Source organism: Equus asinus, chromosome 7 (genome assembly GCF_041296235.1).
Source record: "Equus asinus isolate D_3611 breed Donkey chromosome 7, EquAss-T2T_v2, whole genome shotgun sequence".
NCBI lineage: Eukaryota > Metazoa > Chordata > Mammalia > Perissodactyla > Equidae > Equus > Equus asinus.
Window position 1 is genome coordinate 8684552 of NC_091796.1, and position 21207 is coordinate 8705758.

General features: G+C 41.1%; 1 protein-coding gene across 4 annotated transcripts in view; it reads left to right on the forward strand.

The window, feature by feature from the left end:
- The first annotated feature begins 1594 nt into the window (after positions 1-1594).
- The window catches only part of CD226 (CD226 molecule), a 77478-nt gene continuing 57865 nt past the window's right edge, over positions 1595-21207 (forward strand). The window contains exons 1-3 of one of the 4 annotated variants that reach the window (XM_014839623.3): positions 1595-2029; positions 9721-9792; positions 10100-10438. In XM_014839623.3, coding sequence (XP_014695109.1) covers positions 9747-9792; positions 10100-10438 — 385 coding nt within the window. In that variant the 5' untranslated portion in view covers positions 1595-2029; positions 9721-9746. Of the gene's footprint in view, positions 2030-5228; positions 5411-9388; positions 9545-9720; positions 9793-10099; positions 10439-21207 lie in introns of those variants that run through there. The other 3 variants (XM_070512876.1, XM_070512875.1, XM_070512877.1) reach the window with 3 other exon arrangements.

Here is a 21207-nt window from a genome sequence, read left to right on the forward strand (position 1 = left end):
CAATGTTGATGACGATGTATGTGTGCTTGCATGTGGATATGAATTGGAAGTGATTATAAAAGATGGATTAATTTGGGGAAAGCATCTAGCCTGTATTAATCTGGATTTTGTGAGTCAGGGAGTAGGCAAAACAAATTTTCAAGCCTAGATCCGTGCATGTAAGTAGCATCTACCGTTACAACAGCCTCTGACATTCTACGTGATGTGAATCATCCGGGTAGACAGCAACTGTTCCAGCCGATGTTTGAGGTTCAATTCAGGGCCCATTGAGTCATTTTGAGAAAGAGTTGGCCCAAATCAGGAAAGTTTGTCTTCAGGTTTGTCCTGCAAAATCAACGTGCATTTTAGATCAAGGCTCCTTTTTGTCTTATTCATTGGAGAAATAGATGACGCAAAAGAAAAAAACCACACATTAGAAACAGGATGGACTCCACATTGTAGTTAGTGTATAGAGCACATGCTGTAAAACCTAACAGATAGGAACTGATGGAACACCCACTACGTGCCAGAAACCACACAAAACTCTGCAGATAGAGCAGTGGATGGGCTTTATCCCTGCCTCGAAGGGGTTTATTAGGCTATAATAAGAAATGCAGCACATAAATGGGCAACTACAAAGGATATGATAGTGTTTCAATAAGGATACAGCTGGGCTTCTCAGGGAGCTCGCAAGCAGAGTACCTAATGCAATCTTGGGGGGCTCAGGAAGAGGACCCCATAAGGGACATCTGAGATGAGATCTGCTGATGGGAGCAAGGATAAGAGACATCAAGGAACCCCATGTACAAAGGCCCTAGACCATCAGAATCCTATGTTCCTCAAGTTGTAAAGTATGAGGTGGGTCTGGAGTGGAGAATGGAGTGAGCAAAGCTGTAAGACATGAGCCTGGAAAAAATGGCAGTGAGCAATCGCGTTCAGCCTTGTAAGTCAGTAAGAAGTTCGGATATTCTTCTGAGGATGATGAGCTATTGAAGGGAGTGACATAAGTCAGGTCGATGTTTTAGAAAGGTTCCTCTGTCCCATAATAAGTTGTGAAACGAAAGACAGCATTTCATTTTCTTTTTCCATGCTTTCAGACATACATGCCATCCACAGGAGAGGGCAGACCAGCGTCTGTGATGTTTAGCTAAAGGTGAGAGCAGGCTAGCCCCCAGCACCTTCTCTGCCGCTCGCCTTCCTCCATCTCCATTATTTCTACCAATTGCATGAACTCAACCTCGGGCACAATCCTTCATGGTCGTTTAACCAATAGGGAACCTCCATTACCTAGTAAATCAAAAGAATAAATAAAACTAACTTCTCTGTCCTCCGGAACAACTTAGAAACTATTGTTTTTCTAAGACACGGAAGCTGCCAACTTGTGGGGACAGTTGTTAGGAAACATCAACTCATGCATTTTTTGTGTCAGAGAATGGGAGATTAAAGAGCAAAACCAAAAGGAGTTATCTAGAAGGTAGGATCAAAACACACTTAGATATGGGCAGAGATAAGAAGCTTCCTGAACTTAAGAGGCTTCTGAATATGAAGTGCTTTGATTGGCAGGAAAACAAATGGGGAAAAAAAGGCAAAGTAACCAACTTCAAGTTTTTTGCGTGTAGTTTCAATTTAGAGTTAGAACAGAGGACGAGAAGTATACCTTTCTAATTGTAGAATCTTAAGGGGAAAAAGAGAGAGATAGAACAATATCTGAGTTTGGAATGAGGATGAGTCGCTAAAATGGTAAAGATGCTTCCAGAAGTAAGTACACTTCTTGACTGGTTTTAATCCTTCAAAAAACCCTGCTTAGTGAAATATTAGTGATCTACTTTGGCTCCTACCTGAAGGAGCTCTGGTGCAGAGAAGCGCTCAAGAGCACAGGACGAGTCAGCTCTGGGCCGAAGGCCCCGCTGCTCCTTGGTGCTGACTGAGTACTGCGGGGAGATTGCCAGTGACAGAAAGGGGTGAGGCGAAGAGGCCACGAAAAACAGCAAGCCTTCACCAAGACACACTGGGAAAGAACTTAGAGCCAGCAGAATTCTCACGTCTCAAGGTTAGTAACCTAGAAAAAAGGTTGGATGTGTCTGAGTTCACACTTTTAAAGTTAATAGTGTGCGGAAGAGTGGGGCTGTCGATAAAATGGCATGACAAGCAGATACAGCAGGAAAAGAGAGCTATGGGAAGCCTGTAATTAGCTGACAGGTTGATGCTCTATAAACCTGTAAGTTCAATGATGGGTGTAGTTTAGTAAAAGGGTGTCGTTTAAGTACTGTTTCTCAGCCGATTTCTAGAATCGTATTTATAATAGGTCTGATAGCATGGTTGGAGAATAAGAAGACTGAGCTAATTTTCCTGTGTCTGGGCTGTAAGGCTTAACCTTGCTGCCCTCAAGGAACACGGAGCAAGAATGAACTTATATACTAAATGTTCACCATCCAACTGTTTATTCTCCTATGCAAGGGTTGGCGAGCTTTTTCTGTGAAGGGTCGGATAGTATTTTGGGCTCTGGAGGCAAGATGATCTCTGTCACAACTGTTCATCATACCACAAAAACAGCCATAGACAATATGTAAACAATGGGCGTGGCTGGGTTCCAGTTAAACTGTTCATGAAGATCTGACAGAAGGCTGGATTTGGCCCACGGGCCGTAGTTGGCAGAACCCTGTCCTAGAGGATCCCCACCAAATCCAAACTGATGTCTCTGCTTTGACTGGAAGGGAGTTTTTACTGTTCGCTCAGAGGAAAGTCTAACTCCTGGGGGCAGGTCTATGACTTGCTGGAGTTCTAAGGGCATCACGGTCTGAGGGAAACCACAAGTCCTCAATGGAAAAACTCTCTTAAGGAGACATTTTGAGGCGGGGGCAGAAACCTAGATTGTAATGCTCCTGCCGAAGTCTTGCTGAAAGCATGAGCCTCTTAATAGCGGGACATCCCAGCCAAAGGCGTGGAGTCAAACTCCTGCATCTGAAAGAAAGGGAGGGAACAAAGACCCCACACCCGTAATCTTACCAGCCCCAGTCATTTGTCCTCAAAGTTTAGCACAGGCTTTCTGTTTTACAATCCTCTTCTTTCCAGTGTGTCAATAGGTGAGGAAGTGAGGAAGGGAAGTGAGGAACAGAATCAGAACAGGAACAGATTGCTCATCATACACGTCAAGTGTTTCAGCTGGAGAGGGGAAGGCGGGCTTGGGTAACTGAGCAGAGACTAGAATCCCCCCAAAGTTCAGAAAGGGCAGAGATATGAGGGAAAGCAGAGCACGTCACAGAGAGCAGAAGCAATGAAGCTGGGGAGATGGAGAAATGTCTGTGAGGACAGCCTGAAAGAAGGAAATAGCACGTCTCAACATTGTCACCCAACCCAGGTCACCAGGGAGCCTGCAGTCCGAGGCAGGCTTGTGAGATGAATTCCAACTTACGTGGTTAGCAGAGATGCGTCAATAGTAGAGAGATCCAGTAATATTTTGATTAATGACTTCCTTGAGGATGAGGCTCTTTTATACAGACAGCTCTATTAGAAAAAAATCTTCAAGCCAAAATCTCTTCATAAATCATGCAAAAAATCACTGCCTACACAACAGAAATAGCTCAAGCGCAGTCTCTATTTGTCTTTGGTTAGATGTTGATAAATAGGGCTCATCCTTAGCAAAGTTGTAACAGCTGAACTTTATCTTCAGCTGCAAGTCTTTCTGCACATTTCCTTCAGATCTATGACCTCTCAGTCCCTTGATTTCAGACTCTTTGCAATGCCGGTGCACTTATGCTCTCTTCTTCTCTTCGCTGACTTGACTTGGGATGCCTCGGAAATGGAGGGGTGGCTGCAAGTTATTATCAACTAGCACCCCTTCCCAATAACCCTCCCCACACCTGATTCCCTACTCCCAGGGGGAGGGAGTTCACTGAGGGGCTGGTGGTAGGAGCCCTTGAGAGCGGAAGAGGCTATGTGACTTGGAATTTCTTTTAGGATCCATAGTGAGTATGCTGGAGTAGACATCTCCTTTGTCCCTTTGTGCCTCTTACATCTCATCGGCACCTCTCATACTTTACCCAACCCTTACCTCCTTTCTTTTCCTGGTGATACACACACTCACGTATGCACACACACTATATAGATATATATGTGTTTGGCATTTGTTTAATAAGCACTTAATCATTTGATATAGCATAAATCATTTGTCTGACACCCTGGACTCTGAGCTCCCACATTACTTGTTTCCAGCCGTGATCACAAAGCTGTGACTCAGAGTGCACCACCGGACTCTGGTCCTGGAATGTGCCGTGAGGCATTTGCAGACTGGCTGGTTGGGGGATCAAGTCATGTGAATAAATGCAAGGCCAACGGCAAAATACGGTAGCTCCTGCAGCTGAAAGACCCGAGGTGGATTTGCATTCTTGCTATTCACGAGCAGGAATTTTTTTTTTATTGAGGTAAAATTCACATAACCTTAAAATAACTATTTTAAAGTGTACAATTAAGTCGCATTTAGTACATTTGTAATGTTCTGAAATTACCACCTTTATCAAGTTCCAAAACATTTTCATCATCATGAAAGAAAACCCCATAGCTTAAGCAGTCATTCCTCATTTGCCCCTCCTACCAGCCCCCGGCAGCCACCAAGCTGCTTTCTGTCTCTATGGATTTACCTATTCTGGATATTTCATGTAAATGGAATTCTACAATATGTGAACTTTCGTGTCTGTGTTTTTCCATTTAGAAAAATGTCTTCAAGGTTCATTTATGTTGTAGCATGAATCAGTACTTCGTCCGTTTTTATAAGTGAATAATATTCCATTGTGTGGATTTGCTACAATTTGTTTATCTATTCTTCTGCTGCTGGATATTTGTTTCTACCTCTGGCTCTTAGGAATAGAGTTGCCATGAACGTTGGTGTACCAGCATTTGTTTGAGCACTTATTTTCAGTTCTTTGGGGTATAACCCTAGGAGTGGAGTTGCTGGGTCACATGGTTATCTGGTTTAACTTTTTGAGGAACTGCCAAACTGTTTTCCACAGCAGTTGCACCATTTTACATTCCCACCAGCAATGCACAAAGGTTGCACTTTCTCTACATCCTCTCCAACACTGTTATTTTCCCTGTTTTTGATTGCAGCCATCTTAGTGAGTGGGATTATAGCCAACCCTGGGGTTCTAGTGGTTAAGATTCAGTGCCTCACTGCTGCCCCCTGGGTTTGTTTCTCAGTGAGGGAACCACACACATCTGTTGATTGTCATGCTGTGGCAGCTGCGTATTGCGGTGATGCTGAAAGCTATGCCGCTGGGATTTCAAATACCAGCCGGCTCACTCATGGTGGAGAAGTTTCAGCAGAGCTTCTAGACTAAGACAGACTAGGAAGAAGGACCTGTCCACCTGCTTCCCAAAAATTAGCCATGAAAACCCTATGAGTAGCAGAGAGCATTGTCTGATACAGCACCGGAAGGTGAGAAGATGGTGCAAAAGACTTGGTAGGGCTCAGCTCTCGTGTCCACAGGCTCACGAGGAGTCAGAATTGACCAGAGCAACAAGCGGTGGGGGTGAAGCGGTATCTCTTTGTGGTTTTGATTTGCATTTCTCTAAAGACTAACGATGTTGAGCATCTTTTCATGTGTTTCTTGGCTGTTTGTATATCTGCTTTGGAGAAATGTCTCTTCAAGTCCTTTGCCTATTTTTAAATTGAGTTGTCTTTTCGTTGTTGAGTTGTAAGAGTTCTTTGTATATTTTGTATACTAGACCCTTATCAAATGTATGATTTGCAAATATTTTCTCCCATTCTTTAGGTTGCCTTTTTACTTTATTGATAATGTCATTTTATGCACAAAAGTTTTTAATTTTGATGAAGTCAGATTTATTTTTCTTTTATTGACCATACTTTTGGTGCCATAGCTAAGAATTCTTTGCTGAATCCAAGGTCATGAAGATTTATCCCTATGTCTTCTTCTAAGAGTTTTATAGTTTTAGCTCTTGTATTTAGGTTGCTGATCCATTTGAGTTAATTTTGTATGTCGTGTGAGGTAAGGATACAACTTTGTTCTCTTGAGTAGGGCTATCCAGTTGTCCTAGCACCATTTATTCAAGAGACTACTTTTTCCCCATTGAAGGGCCTTGGCACCATTGTTGAGAATTAGTTGGCCATAGATGTATGGATTTATTTCTTGATTCTCAATTCTGTTCCATTGGTCTATGTCTATCCTTATTCCAGTATCACATTATTTTGATTTCTGTAGCTTTATACTAAATTTTGAAATCGATAAGTATTAGTCCTCCAACTTTTTCTTCTTTTTCAAGGCACTTTGCAGTTCTATGTAAATTTAAGGATCAGCTTTTCCATTTCTGCAAAAACGACTATTGAAATTTTGATAAAGATTGCATTGAACCTGTAGATTGCTTTTTCCCTTGCAATTTGGATGCCGTTTCTTTCTTTTTCCTATCTAATTGCTCTGACTAAAACTTCCAGTACAATATGAATAGTGGTGGTGAAAGTGGGCATCCTTGTGTTCCTGATCTTAGAGGGAAAGCTTTCACCATTGAGTATGGTATCAGCTGTGAGTTTTTCATACATGTTCTTAAGTAGCAGTGATTTAAGTTCTCTGAGCATGTTTTCTCGCCTGTCACTTGCTTTTTTCTCAGACAGATCCATTCGTTGACCTTTTCTAACATGTCTACAAGGGCCTCATTTCCTCCAAGTTTCCGCTTCAGTCAGGCAGCCTCCATAATGAGCAGTCCTGGCTCTCCCTAGGCCTGTTAACCCTAAGGACAGAAATAGATTCCTCCTTACGCTCCTCTTTGAGTTGTTGCCTCACCCCTGTTTGGCTGTTTTTGCTTTTCATCACCTCCCTAGCAGTTTTTCTTATGAAATATCTTCTACTGAACCATTGGGTATGGGGTCTGTTTTCCTAACTAGACTCTCACTGGGACACATGGAGTTAAGGAAATCTATTATTGTTATATGTCTATACGGTAATAGATAATGGCCTGGCAGCCTGTTCATCTCTCTTCAGCTCCATGGGAATCATCCTAGTCCCAGCCACCAGCCTACCCTGCTCAGATTATGGCAATAATGATATCCTTTTTTGCTTCTCTCCAATCTAGTTTTCAGCAGCAGCCAGAACAATTGTATTAGTTCAGATATATATGGATGCAGGTAACAGAAATTAGTTTTTTGGTTTATAAGATATGGAAATTTATAATCTCACACAATTTGTTCAGACTCTAGTGTTGGTAGATTTAGTAGCTCAGTGATGCCATCTGAGACCCAAGTTTATTCCCATCACTTTCTGCCATCTGCTTTGTCCTCAGGCTAATTTTCTTCAAGATGGCTGCCTCTAGTAACTGGGGCAACATTTTTTCTTGTTCACATACAATAAGATTCCAATATGAGAGAGAGAAAGAGAGAGATTGAGAGACAGAGGGAGAGGAGGGAGACCTGTCTTTCTGACATGGAATGGAAATAATCTCCTGTACTCTGATTGGGACAACTCAGTCTGCAGTTGCCTTCTCCGCTCCAGCCTCCCACATTAATCAGGGCTGTTAGCGGAGTGGCTTAGATTTGTCGTAATATCCCTGTGAGCAGGAGAAGGAGTGGATACACAAACAAAATCAGGTTTCTGTTAAGAGTAAGGAAAGGGAAATGTGTGATGTTCGGTTATCTTTCTAAGAATTTAAATTGGATCGTGTCATTCTGGTGCCTAAAAGTCTCCAATAGCTTTTACTTGCCCTTAGAATCATATCAGAAAGTCTACAAGGGCAAACAATCTCACACCATCTATCTACGCAGTCAAATCTCTGTCATCTTTTGTCTCAATTGTTCCAGTTACAACAACTTTTTAAAAAGTTCTTTTCAGAGTTATGTTTATTTCTACCACAGACGTATGTCCAGGAATTGTGCTTCGTGCTGGAGTTACATATGTGAGCAAGATGCCGTGTCTTCTGACAAGTTTTAACTCCTTTTCACGTCATGCAAGGCACTTTCAATCCAGACCCAATTTCATTTTTGTCGCTTCTCCACCTGCTAGACTGAAGTCACACATTTCCTGAAAATGCCCCATGGTTGTCACTCCTTTATCTCCCTTTCCCACTTCTCTAGTTGGAAAATGTTATTTAGGTTGGAAGGCTTACATCCAGTGCATTTTTTCTAGGAAAACTTTCCCAAATCTATTAGAATGAATTATTCCCTCTCTGGGATGTCATAAAACTTGATCAAATAACTTGTATAGAAATCATCAAATTTCATTATAATAAATTGCTTCTTTAATCTGTTGGACTCAATACATTACACAAGACTTGAGGGCAGAGACCATGTCTTCCTCATGCTTGCATCTCCAGGGCCTAAGCAGGGTACCTGGCACAACTCAGTAAAATTTTCAACAGATTGTTTCATTGAATTACTTAGAAAACAGAGATAACAGATACCTTGTCTAACTATTTCACAAATAATCTCATAGCTGTGAAAGCTTTTGTAAAATAGAATGCTATGTAAGCATAGCATATAACATTGTTATATGTACACATTGTAATTTTGTTCTGACTATTATTACATTGTTGATTTCATGTTTCCTGAAACAGTTCCTCTGTTAGATACTGCTGTTGAGCAGTGAACACATACTAGTAAACTTTTGGATTGAATTACATAGGAGGTTCAGAGTTGGCCTTAGCCAAAATTATCTTTAGTGGTTCTTGCTCCCCTTTTTCCCAATTTTTATCCATCTTTTATTTTTATCCTCTCATCAGGGGCCAAATGCATTTGCATAATTCCTCTTGTTATAGAGACAATAAGATATTTTATACTGACATGGTAATAGGTTCCTAAACAAGTTCTTAAGAAATTGAACTGTTATTGTACAAGAGAGGGCAGGGAACAATGACGAACCTAAGAGACTGGTCATGTTTTGACATTGTAGCATGATCATATAAGATGTAACCATTGGGGGAAATTGAGTGAAGGGCATATGGGTCTTCTCCGTACTATCTCTGCAAGTTCCTGTGACTTTATAACTATTTCAAAGTAAAAAGTTAAAAAAAAATCAACCGTAATGGTAGATTTGAACGTGCCGAACCACAATGCTTTTGTATCTGGAGGGCCTGCAGTGGTGCCTTCATCACCCTCAAAGCAAATGCCTGAGGTCAGCAAAGGGGTAGAGGTGAGAGGAAGGCCATGCACAGTGGAGCGTCCACACTGTTGGAGCCTCCAAACGCGGGAGCCAAACGCTCCTCCCCTCACCCTTCAGTCTCTGCTCCACTCTCACCTCTCAGTAAAGACATCCTGGGCCTTCTGGGGTACAGGGAAATGCTCCCAGCCCCTTCCTGAGCCCCACTTCCCTGCTTTGTTTTTCCTCGTGCGCTTACCACCTATAACTGGCTATGTTTTTTACTTCTTTATTTTAGTTTCTGTCTCTTCCCACTAGAACGTAAGTTCCATGATGGCAAGGATTTTTTTTTTTTTTTTAAATTTATTGTTGTATCCTCATTGCTTAGAGCAGAGCTTGGCACAGAGCACATGCTCAGTAAACGTTTGTTCAATGAATGAATCTTTTCAGAAAATGAAAGCTTGAAAATAAGCTACTTCCCCAGGAGAGAAGTAAGTCTATTCTGCCCATCCTTGTACGAGAGCAAACCTAACTTTGAAGCTAAGACCTTTTTCCTGTGTTCATACTTCAGACAAAGAAGACACAACTGATAATATCTGAGAGGAAGGAAATAGTGCATGGTGTTGGGCCTCTTTATATAACACTATAAAAATTTTCTTTTTTATAGACCATCTACCCAAACGGCTTCCAGAGATGGATTATCTTATTTTCCTCTTGGCTATTCTTCATGTATACAAAGGTAAAGATAATGTCTTCATTTAAAAAATTTACTCCTTTTTTGGTCTTACAGTGTGATGTATTCAGAATTTATAATGCTTTTTAGTCGACTTGGATAATTTCTTACTTGTTCAGAAAAACTACAAGTTACAAATATCAATTATCAGCAGTGGAAAGCTTTTTAGACTAAGGTAGAAACTGTTAGGCTTTACAGTGATCTCAATTTACTATCTTGCTAGGTCTTAGAAAGCTTAGAATAAGCTTAAGATGTCTATTTGGTGTTTCAACCATCAAGCCTAATTGAATTAATGTAATGTTGTATATTTCAGTTCTGTGTGAAGAGAAGTTTTGGGACACAACTGTTAAACTTGCCAAGAATATGACTCTAGAATGTGTGTATCCTTCAACGGACACCTTAACCCAGATGGAGTGGTTCAAGGTCAATGCAATGGAGAAAGAGTCCCTAGTAATTTTTAACCCTACTTACGGAGCGATCATAAGACAGCCTTATGCTGATAGGGTTTACTTTTCAAATTCAACCGTGACTCCTAATGATATGACCCTGTCCTTTCATAATGCCTCTGAAGCTGATGTTGGCTTCTATTCCTGCTTTCTTCATACTTTCCCACATGGACCTTGGGAAAAGGTGATACAGGTGGTTCCACCCGGTAAGTGAAAATTTTATTTATCTTTTTACCCATCTATGACATTTGATTATATAAAGCCCAAGTAGAAACTATGAAATGCTTTATAATATTTTTATAGAGTTTTCCAATTCCACTTCTAGATTCTATGATACTATTGTTTCAAGGAAATAATTCTGTGAATTAATTTCATTTTTCTTAATGTGCTATCATTTCTGAGTAGAAGCATCTTCCACATTTGAATGTAGTGGGAGAAAGCACAGGTTTTATATTGTCTTAGTGAAATCTTGAGCCTGGATTAAACTGATGTTGGCAACATTTGGGTTCAGGAACCAGAGACCGCCCTCTTTGTGCTTTGTCCCAGCAATGTAGTACCCTTTCCTTTTGCTAGGCACTCGGTGCTAGCTTCAGCTTCTGCATCTTCAGAATCCTTTCTATAAAACTGAATCTAGATTCATTAGTGAATCCTGGGCAGAGTTCAAGCTCTGGCTCCATTTTTGGCCTCACCCAAGTTTCACTGGAGAGAACCCTTCAGAAATCACTAACTGTCATTTCCGAAAGAATTGAATGATATCTTGATGTATTTTCTGCTGTGTCTACAATGGCTTGTGGTTTGGTGTTTGTGCCCTAGTCCTTTTAGTCACATGAGTTGGGTATTGTATGTTGGAAAAACTTAGATTTTCTAGCCTTTACTTCTTATATAACCTATGTGAGCTCTTCGATCCCTCTGAATCTCAGGTTCCTGAATGGTAAATTGTGCTAATAATACCTTCCTCTTTGCTGAATGGTTTAGGATCATATATTTAAAGAATTTGGCTCATGGTGGTCAGAGAATGTTAGGTATTATTATTATCATTATTATTTCCTATGCTTTTTATACAAAATTAACAATGATGAACTTTCAGATGTCAGCAACAGCCTAGTAATTTGGAACTGTGTGTTTCTTCTCTGGTGTCTCTCAAATTATATTCCAAATGGGCATCCAGTAGAGCACATTATGTGACACCTGATATAGTGCTTTCTTTTTAAGGGATCCATATTATAAAAGAACAGTTTACAGCATTATGTATGAATATTAGATGGACAGGAGGTAAGAAAATTTCCATGTGTTAGTTTTCCCTTTCTCTTTGGATGTAGCTAAGCTCAAGAATAATTTTGTGCATATGAGTGAGGCTTACAGAGTGCCAATAGGCAAAATCTCTTTAGTTAAACACTCATTTACTAAAGACTTCATTTTGCCTTTCGAGTTCTCATTTGTTGTTGTGTGCAGTCCCCTGTTAGATGTTGTGCACACGTTTTTAGTCCACTTTTGATTAGCCATGCAACTGCAGGAGAGAATTGGAAAGATCTTAAAGTGGAGTGAGCCATTTGACACGTGACCTGAGCCACCAAGGCCAGAACAAGATGGGCTTTCCTCCCTGCCTGGTCGACAAGCCTTTGCAGTTTGAGTCCCAGATCAGGTATTCCAATTTCTGTCAAAGAACAACCAGTTGAAAACAGGTAGAACACTGGTTACCAGGGGCAGTCAGGAGGGGAAAAGGGGAGATGTTGGTCAAAGGTACAAAGTTGCATGTATATAGGATGAATCAGTCTAGAGAGCTAATGTACAGCATGAAGACCATAGTTAATAATACTGTGTTGAATGCTGGAAATTTGCTAAGAGAGTAGATTTCAGCTGCTCTCATCACACACACACACACACACACACACACACAAAAGGTAACGGTGTGAGGAGGAGATATGTTAATTACCTTGACCATAGTAATCATTTATATACATAAATATATATAATCATCATGTTGTATACCTTAAATATATACCATTTTTATTTTTTAAAAAAGAAAACAGGTAGCTGGATCTCTTCTGAAAGTTTAGGATAGAAGATGTATATATTGGATATCTTATTCTGGATAAATGGTACTCTTTATGCAAAATTATGTCAAAATGTGTGTTAACTTCACATAGGCATTTCTTAATTAGTAACTGATTCAGAGGATTTCATGGTAAGAATGGCTGCATTTATCTTACTGCTTCATGCGAAAATATGTAGAGGCGGTTTGGGAAGTGACATTTCAAAGGCAGCCCTTTCAGGCAGAGGTTGTGGTGGAAGTGGGGTCGTGGAGAGAATTACCATAACCCATGTGTCTCTAGCTTTACTAGTCAGTTAAAGCAAATGTGGTTATATTGATGGAAATGTCCCCTGAAATGGGTGGCCCACTCCAAGTACTCCACTACCTAACTTTTCCCGGATGCCTACTGTAAATGAATTAAACAAATGTCATCTCACTGAATACTTATGAAACACCACGGGAGAAGTAATGGGTTTCCATTATACACTGAAGAAACTGAGGTGCGGGGTCATTAACTAACTCAAGGTTGCTAAGCTGCCAATCACAGCCCCAGGGTCAAACCAGTTGATGTTCCTGAAGTGCCAGAAATGAGATGAAGGGGAGCTTGACTCCAGCAGAGCGAACAAGGAGGTTCAAGGAGTCAGGTCAGATTGGACCTTGAAGACTTGGAAGGAGTTTTGTTTTGTTTTGAGGAAGATTAGCCCTGAGCTAACAACTGCCGCTGTTCCTCCTCGTTTTGCTTAGGAAGAGTGGCCCTGAGCTAACATCTGTGCCCATCTTCCTCTACTTTTTATGTGGGATGCCATCAAAGCATGGCTTGATGAGCGGTGCTAGGTCTGTGCCCGGGATCCAAACCTGTGAACCCGGGCCGCCAAAGCAGAGCACGCAAACTTAACTGCTGTGCCACCAGGCCAGCCCCAGGAATTTTTTAAGATAGAGAGACCGGGTAGAGGGAAGGAGAGAAAACGGAGAGAAAAGGGCATCTTAAGGGGTACTGATGGCATGGAGAAAGGCACAGCGCAAGTTTAAAATGCATGCAGTGGTCAGAGAATGGACCTGTTTGACTAGAGCACAGAGCCTCAGCAGGATGTGGTTCTCACTTTGGGCACTGAAGCCCTTCACTGACGTGAAAGATGGCCTGAGAGGAAGAAACTGTGAGGATGGGACCCTCTCCCTGCCCACACCAGCAAAGGGCTCAACATGTAATGCTTTGGGTTCCCAGGTAAGGTTTTCTATGGTAGATTCTATGTTAAAAAGTAAGTTGAGGTCCACTTGGACAGCAGAACATCAGAGAAGAGCCTGGAAATTTAGGATGGCCCAGATCTCACTGCACTTAATGGAGTCTGAACTTCACTCTGTAACATAGACCACGAGAAGTCACTGTTTTTCAGATGGAGACACAAAATAAACCAAGTTTTTTCACCACCCAGAAGATTAAACAATTTGCAGTCTATAGAAGGGGAAGAGCTTAAGGGCAGAGTGAACAAATATCATTTCATGGATTGGAACACTTATCCACTGCTGGTAAGAGAGTAAACTGGTGTATCTATGGTACTATCAGTGTCGGTAATATTCAAGGTTCTCCAGAGAAACAGAGCCAATAGGATGCTTATGTATGTAGAAGGAGATTTATTATAAGGGATTGGTTCATGAGATTGTGGAGACTGACAAGTCCAAATCTGCAGTGTGGACCAGCCGACTGGAGACCCAGGTAGTGCAGACGAAGTCAGAAAGCAGTCTGCTTTAGAATTCCCTCTTGTCTAGGGACGCCAGTCTTTTTGTTCTGTTCAGACCTTCACCTGATTGGGTGAGGCCTACTCACATTGTGGAGGGCCACCTGCTTACTCAAAATTCACTCATTTAAATGTTAATCTCATCTAAAAACATCCTCCAAATTAACAAATAAAATTAACCATCACATCTATTTTGGAAAATGATATGGTGTTAGCAGGATAAAGAACCCCATATCCTGTAATCCAATAATTCCACTCTGTTAGATATTCCAGTGAGTGCCCACATGTAGGAGACATGCCTGAGAATGTTTATAGCAGGAGTGATTGTAGTAGCAAAAAATTGATAACAACCCAAACACCCCTCAACAACAGAATGGACAACACATTGGAGTCTATTCCTAGAGTAGGATACTTTGCATGGCTAAAAATGAACGATTTTTCACTACTCGCTCACCAACAGCAATGAACCTCAGGAGCAACACGTTGAAAGAAAAAAGCAAGTTATAGAAAAGTACAGCAGGTATGATTCCTTTCCTTTAAAGTTTAGAAACATGCAAAACTAAACAATATGTTATTTATAGATACAAATATGTGTGGTAAAACAGCAATGCTCCAAAGCACCGGCAGGAAGGGGATAGAATCAGGAAGGGACACAAAGGTCTTCAAAGTTCTCAGTCATGGTGTTTTTCTTATACAGGTGTTTTATTTCCCACTTGTATCAAAATGTCTTAACAGATCTGGCTTGTGTAAATGGGTGTGCTGACTTGTGGGAGCTGAATGCACTTCTCCATTAATTCAGTCATCAAGTCTTTATGGAGAACCCATTATATTGGAGATAACGTTTGTGGTTCGAAAGATGGAAAGACCTGAGTCTTAGCTCTAAACAGTATGCAGGGTATTAAGGGAGATAAAAGTTGTATATTGCAAATCATAATTTAAAGCAAAGAGTAAGTCATATTGTAGTTCACAGGATAGAATTTACTTTTAAACCAGGAAATTCAGGATAGAGTCCCTGAAAAAGTGAAATTTGCAATTAACCTTCAAGGAGGTACGTCAGAATACTTGGACACAGAGATGGGTGGAGCAGCATTTCAGGAGAATTACTTTAAAAAATATCTAGAAAATAGGGGCCGGCCAACTGGCCTGGTGATTGGGTTCACACACTCTGCTTCTGCCTGGCGGCCCAGGGTCTGCAGGTCCGGATTCCGGGTGCAGACCTACTACCGCTCGTCAAGCCACATTGTGGTGACATCCCACATAAAAATAGAGGAAGAACGGCACAGATGTTAGCTCAGTGACAGTCTTCCTCAAGCAAAAAGAGGACGACTGGCAACAGATGTTAGCTCAGGGCCAATCTTCCTCACACGCACACACACAAAATTATCTAGAAACTAGATAGCTGTGGCTCTGGTTTAACCTACTTTGCAAGATAATTTTCATTTTTAAAAAAGGACTCTAACAACAACAAAATCTCTCAAATTAACTGACAGGTAGGATTGGTCAACAACTAATGTGTTTTTTTCTGTTTTATAATTCATGGCTTGGTTTACTTCAACATGTTGAACTTAATGCTTCAAAAGGCATAGGAATCCAGACGTTTTACGCAATTATATTTTGCAGTCTATCTGAAGATATTTGCGCACTTTCACGTCAGCTTTTGTTTTGTCTATCCCAAATTCAGAAGGAAGGAAGAAAACATATGAAAATGACACTGCCTTATGTATTACTGACAGGGGCCAAGTGGTGGAGGGGAAGACTTGGCCTAAAAGGCTTTTTTACCTGTCAAAGGAGATTCCGAACAGCGTTAAGAAGTCCACGGGAGAACAGTCTTGCTTCCCTTCCTGTCACAAGGTCACCAATACACGCCAGCATGTTTTGTCCTAGGTGGATTCTTTTAGCTCTGCCCATCATTGGTATCTCTATCTCTCTGAAGTATTTTTTTTAAGTGGGGTGGAGAAATAAGAAAAAAAAGTTTCAAATTTACATTTATTTAAAGAATTAAGCCATAAACTCTCTCTTAAGGTCAATTCTTACAAGCTCAGAAATAAGTCACAATAGTTTTCCCATCTAGATATCTGCGTGTATGTGTACACACACACACCCACATACCACACATATATGCGAATAAAAAAGAGTTCTGTAAAATGTTACATTTCAGCAGTTTTTCATTTAAGAAAGAGAACAGGTATTGAATAGCACCAATAAGAAATAGTCAACTGATGAAATAGAAGCATTTTAAAGGCTTAAAAATCTCATTCCTTGATGAAATAAAATAGTATGTAGAGAAGGCAGAGGGTAAAGAGTGTTTCAAGACTCATGGAAACTACGGTTATGGTCACTGCCCTGCTCAAGGGTGAGTTGAATGGGAATCTGAGAGTGGAAGGGTCACCAGAACCAGGCCAACATTGTTTTCATTGAATTGCTTTCCATTTGCTAAGCTTGGAAGGAGCATGCTCAAGAACACATATCATCATGAGATTCTGTTCTCAGGCTTTGGGGTCAAGCTCTGTAATCAACAGTTAAAAAGACAGAAATTAAAAAACCCCTCTAAAACAAGACAATACTGGATTTATATACCTAACTAAATTCAATAATTGAATGGCTGATAAATTTTAACGTCCAAACTCAAGAGTGTGTTTGGGTTTCATGAGAGTCATGTCTTCTGTTTGTCCATCTCCATGTACAGACCTCTCTTCCGTTACTCTAGCTGCCTAGATGCCTGTGAGGCCACCCAATCTTTCACACTTATCAGTTGTAGCCATATCCAGAAGACAACTTTCACTTTAGACTTGTTCAAAAATGCACTCAGGCACTCCCCAGCAGAGGATGAAATTGAGTGTGATCTTTGCTTGCAACTGTTTTGTTTACTTACATAAACCCTACCCTTCCTTTAGTAGATTTTTTTTTCCCCAAGACGACCTTAGGGTAGGAGGATATTTGACTGAATTGTTGGAGAATGAGTTACAGTGGAAGCTTGAGAACAAAGTTTTCCCTGTGGCTCTTGAAGATTTTCTTAGTGGAGCTGGAGACTGTGCAGTTCTTGGGTCTTCCTTGAACTTTCAGTGTTCAAGCCAACTCACACTTCTTCTAGCACTCTTGACCACAACTGCTCTTTCCCCAGTGCTTCAAGTGGCTGCCAACCACAGTATCTAGAACACGTTTCCTCTTCAGAGTGGGTGCCGGGGGGGTGTGGGTACCAATGTAGGGTGGGGATTGTGGCTTCATGTGTGAGTAAAAACCATCCGAATAACTGGAACATGCTCAGCCCACACATGTTGAGACTTCTCCTCTGGGCCATCTTGGCTTCTGTATTCTTTTTTAAAATTCCTCTCATCAAAGGTTGAGAGCTGCAGACGTCAAGCATTGTTCTCCAGCACTTTCCCTCGGAAACTTCTCTGTAGGATTAGTGAGTAGGTGTCAGTGATCTTAAAGAGACCTTATGGGAACGTGCCGGTGACAGATGACAGTCAAATTGTAATTCTGCTTTTTTAAGATAAAAAGGCTGGATTTTGGATGTTTAAAAACAAACAAAAAGGAAGATAAGTAACCAAGGAAAGAAGGAAAAAATAAAGTCCTCAGCTGACCAGTCTTGGGGCTCCTCCGTCTGCTTTCCCTTCCAGTTACCGCTGTCCTGTCCCACTTTATTTAGCATTGATAAAAAAGGCTTTGTTTCTAGACTCAGCTTTTCTTGCTGGTTTTCGTTTTTGTTTAGCTTTACAGGGAGCTGAGGTTGCAAGCAAGATGGCTTTTCCTTTCCTCTGAGAAAATTTCCGAAGACATTTAAAATTTTGAAACCGTTAAGAATTTTAAGACTATCAAGTTAATCCTTCAGGTATCAATGGGAAATTATTCCCCCAGGCAACATCTCTTCTACTTACTCCACAATAGTTTTAATTAAATAACTCAGCTGATGGGGCTTCTGGCACTTCCTGTTAGAGGTTATTCACAATCCAATAAATCTCAATGTGAGAAAGTTTTCCCTTACTTCAGCTATTTAACCAACTTCCTTTTTTTTAACAGTCTTCTTCATAACCTGCCCTGAGAGAAAGGTCCACGTTCCGTAGAAGATCGATATAAAAAGCTTTCTAAGGACAGAGATACGATACGTGATACTCACATATGATAGCACTGTGAATAGCTACATGCCTCATACCTGCTGGTTTTAGTAGGGGGGTGATTGGCCAATAAGAATGAAGTCTGGGCACGAATTCTGTGAGCATTTAAGTAAGCGCACCATTTACCTAGCAGAATACTTAGGAAACTTAACATCCTCATTTCAGCAGACCAGCTCTTAAGAACATGCTTGTTCCATTTCTTCGCAGGCTAGGTGAAATTCTATATGCTACCAACGTTGACATTTCCAGAATAGTTTAGTGAAGGGGTATGTGTGTATTCTGTGTGTAGAGGACAGTTTCCTTCTTGACATATAAAGAACCCCAGACTTCAGAAAATTTTAGGTTATCCACCTAATGCATTCCACTAACGGATAGAGTACATTTATTTCTCTTTACAAACTAGTTGCTATAATTGGAAGTATACCATTTTTCATCTGAGAAACAACCAGAGAATTCAATTATAGTCATGTACCATATAACCATGTTTCGGTCAAGGATGGACCACATATAGGATGGTGGTCCCATGAGATTAGTGCCATACAGCCTAGGTGTGTAGTATGCTATACCATCTAGGATTGTGTAAGTACACTCTATGATGTTTGCACAACGATGAAATCATCTAAGTGCATTTCTCAGAACGTGTCCCCGTCATTAAGTGACACATGACTGTGTTGTCTCTGAGACAGACTTGGTAATGTTAATATATGTTCTCAAATGAGATTGTTTTGTCTGTCACATTAGCTTATGACACTGTATTTCTCTAAGTATGTCTTTATTATCTTCTAAGAAAGATAGTTGTTCATTTAAATAAATGAGTAAATATGAAGAACATTTATTTAACACATGGCTTGTTACTTCTTCTATTTTTCTTAAATCCTAGAAATAGTTCCTAAAAGAATGAGCATTTAATAAGATGGAAACGTTTCCAATTACTGGCATTGTGTTTCTTTGAGTTGACACAGTGTTTGAATTTTTATTCTTGACATGGTGTATTATGTTTTCTGTGAAAATAGTAGAATTGAACCAAAGGGCAAATTATTAAATCTTGTTGCTCAAATGATTCTTTGAGGTATTAAAATCTGCCTTATTGGATGAATGTTGATAAGAGTAATTTAAAGAAAATGTGTAAACTCTTTCTAAATCCATTGAATAGAGACTTACTGTTTGCTATAAGAAGAAATGAGTAAGGTCTTTGTTTTCGAGAAGTTTATAATCTAACAGGGGAAGCATATACTATACATTATGTAAACATGTGGACCAAGTAACCGTAATGCAGGGTGGAGCTTGCTAAGTAGCATAGAACAATTTAGGGGGGTGTTGAGAAGTGACAGAGATTCCTTCTGTTCGGGGGAACCACAGAAGTTGTCTGCACCAGGCTGGAAATCTGGGTATGATTCCAGAAGGCAGACGGCACAAAAAACATAACATATAAAGCAAATGCTCTTTGCATTTGGGACATACAATAAATACCTTTGGTCAGAGGCTTAGGAGAAGGTCAGGAGGTGGAGGGTCTAGATTTTGGACATCACATCAGTAAAGTTTCCAAATAGTGGCAGTCACAGATTGGTCATGACTGCGGCCATTACTTAGAGCCATTACTCTAGCAACTGCATGTGGAATGATCTAGAGGCAGGAAAACAGAAAGATGGGAGACTAGAAAACAGGCAGGAGAAAGGAGGCCTGCAGTCGTGAAATGAAGCAGGGGCACTGCCTCCAGTGTACGACTGACCAATGCAGTCTTCACGAAGTCTCACAAGTTTTCCTTTTGAAATTAGAGACAAATAAAGCTTGACCATCCTCAAGTTCCCCCTTCCCTCTTTCATTCAATAAATTTTGATTGAATGTCTGCTCTGTGCCTGGGGGCTGTGTGAGGTTGGGGGTACAGTCTCTGATCTCAAGCTCAAGGCTCCTTTATAATGCCATTTGATGCCTATCATAATGTAGGTAGGGTGTAGGACAGGTGGTAGTGGGGATAGGATGGTGCTGCTGGCAGTATGTGTGTGTGTTGGAAAAGTGGTTATTGGGAGGGGAGAAGGGGTCATTCAGGAAGCCTCAGAGAGCAAAAGAGGCTTAAGTTCACTCATGGCGGAAGATTAGAAACTTCCTGGATTGAAGCATGGTCGTGCTGTTCTCAGGATGGCTTTCCTGCTAGAGGGAACTCATGCTACTGGCTCAAGGCAAAGTGAGGCTGCTGTGCTTGGGAACTGCAGGGTGCTTTGTAAAACGGGAGTATAAATTAGTTTAAGAGGGTGGCGGTGCCACGTGGTGAATTTGGAGGGGTAGATAGTGGAGATGAAGAAATTTGATGTGCTATCAGCAGGAGCTCCAGATTTTTGCTTCGAAGGGGCTGGGGGAAGGTCAGAACACTCGACTTGCAATTGCGTTTTCATAGCAAGTCCGCTTTCTCATGTCGGTTGCGTTTTCTTTGCAGTGGGACAGGGGTGGGAGCTAGCGTTCCCTCGAGTTACATCCTTGTGTCACCACTGTCTGCTATTCTAAGGTGCATTGACTTTATTCTTTAAGCAATGAGAAGCTATTAGGAATTTTGATTAGGTGAATGATCTGCCATTTAGAAAGAACACTCAGACAGGATTCTACAAGGGAGACTGGAAGTAAGGGAGAAGTAAGGAGGCTGTTATGGGCTGAGTTGTGTCCCCCCAAATTCATGTGTTGAAGTCCTAACTCCCAGTATCTCAGAAAGTGACTATTTGGAAATAAAGTCTTTAAAGAGGTAATGGAGTTAAAATGAGGGTGGGCCCTAATCCAACACGACCGGTGTCTTTAGAAGAAGAGGAGATCACGACACAGACACACACAGAGGGAAGACCACGTGAGGTCACAGGGAGAAGGTGACCATCTGCAAGCTGAGGAGAGCCACCTCAGAAGGAACCGACCATGCGGACACCTTGATCTGGGACTGCCTGCCTCCAGAATTGTGAGAGAATAAACTTCTGCTGTTTAAGCCACTCACTCCATGAGCCTTTGTTATGGCAGCCTGAGCACACCAACACAGAGGCTGCAGTAATGGATCAGATAAGAGAGGAAAAAGAACTAAACTAAGGCAGTGGAAATGGGGATAAAGCAGACAAGGGGTA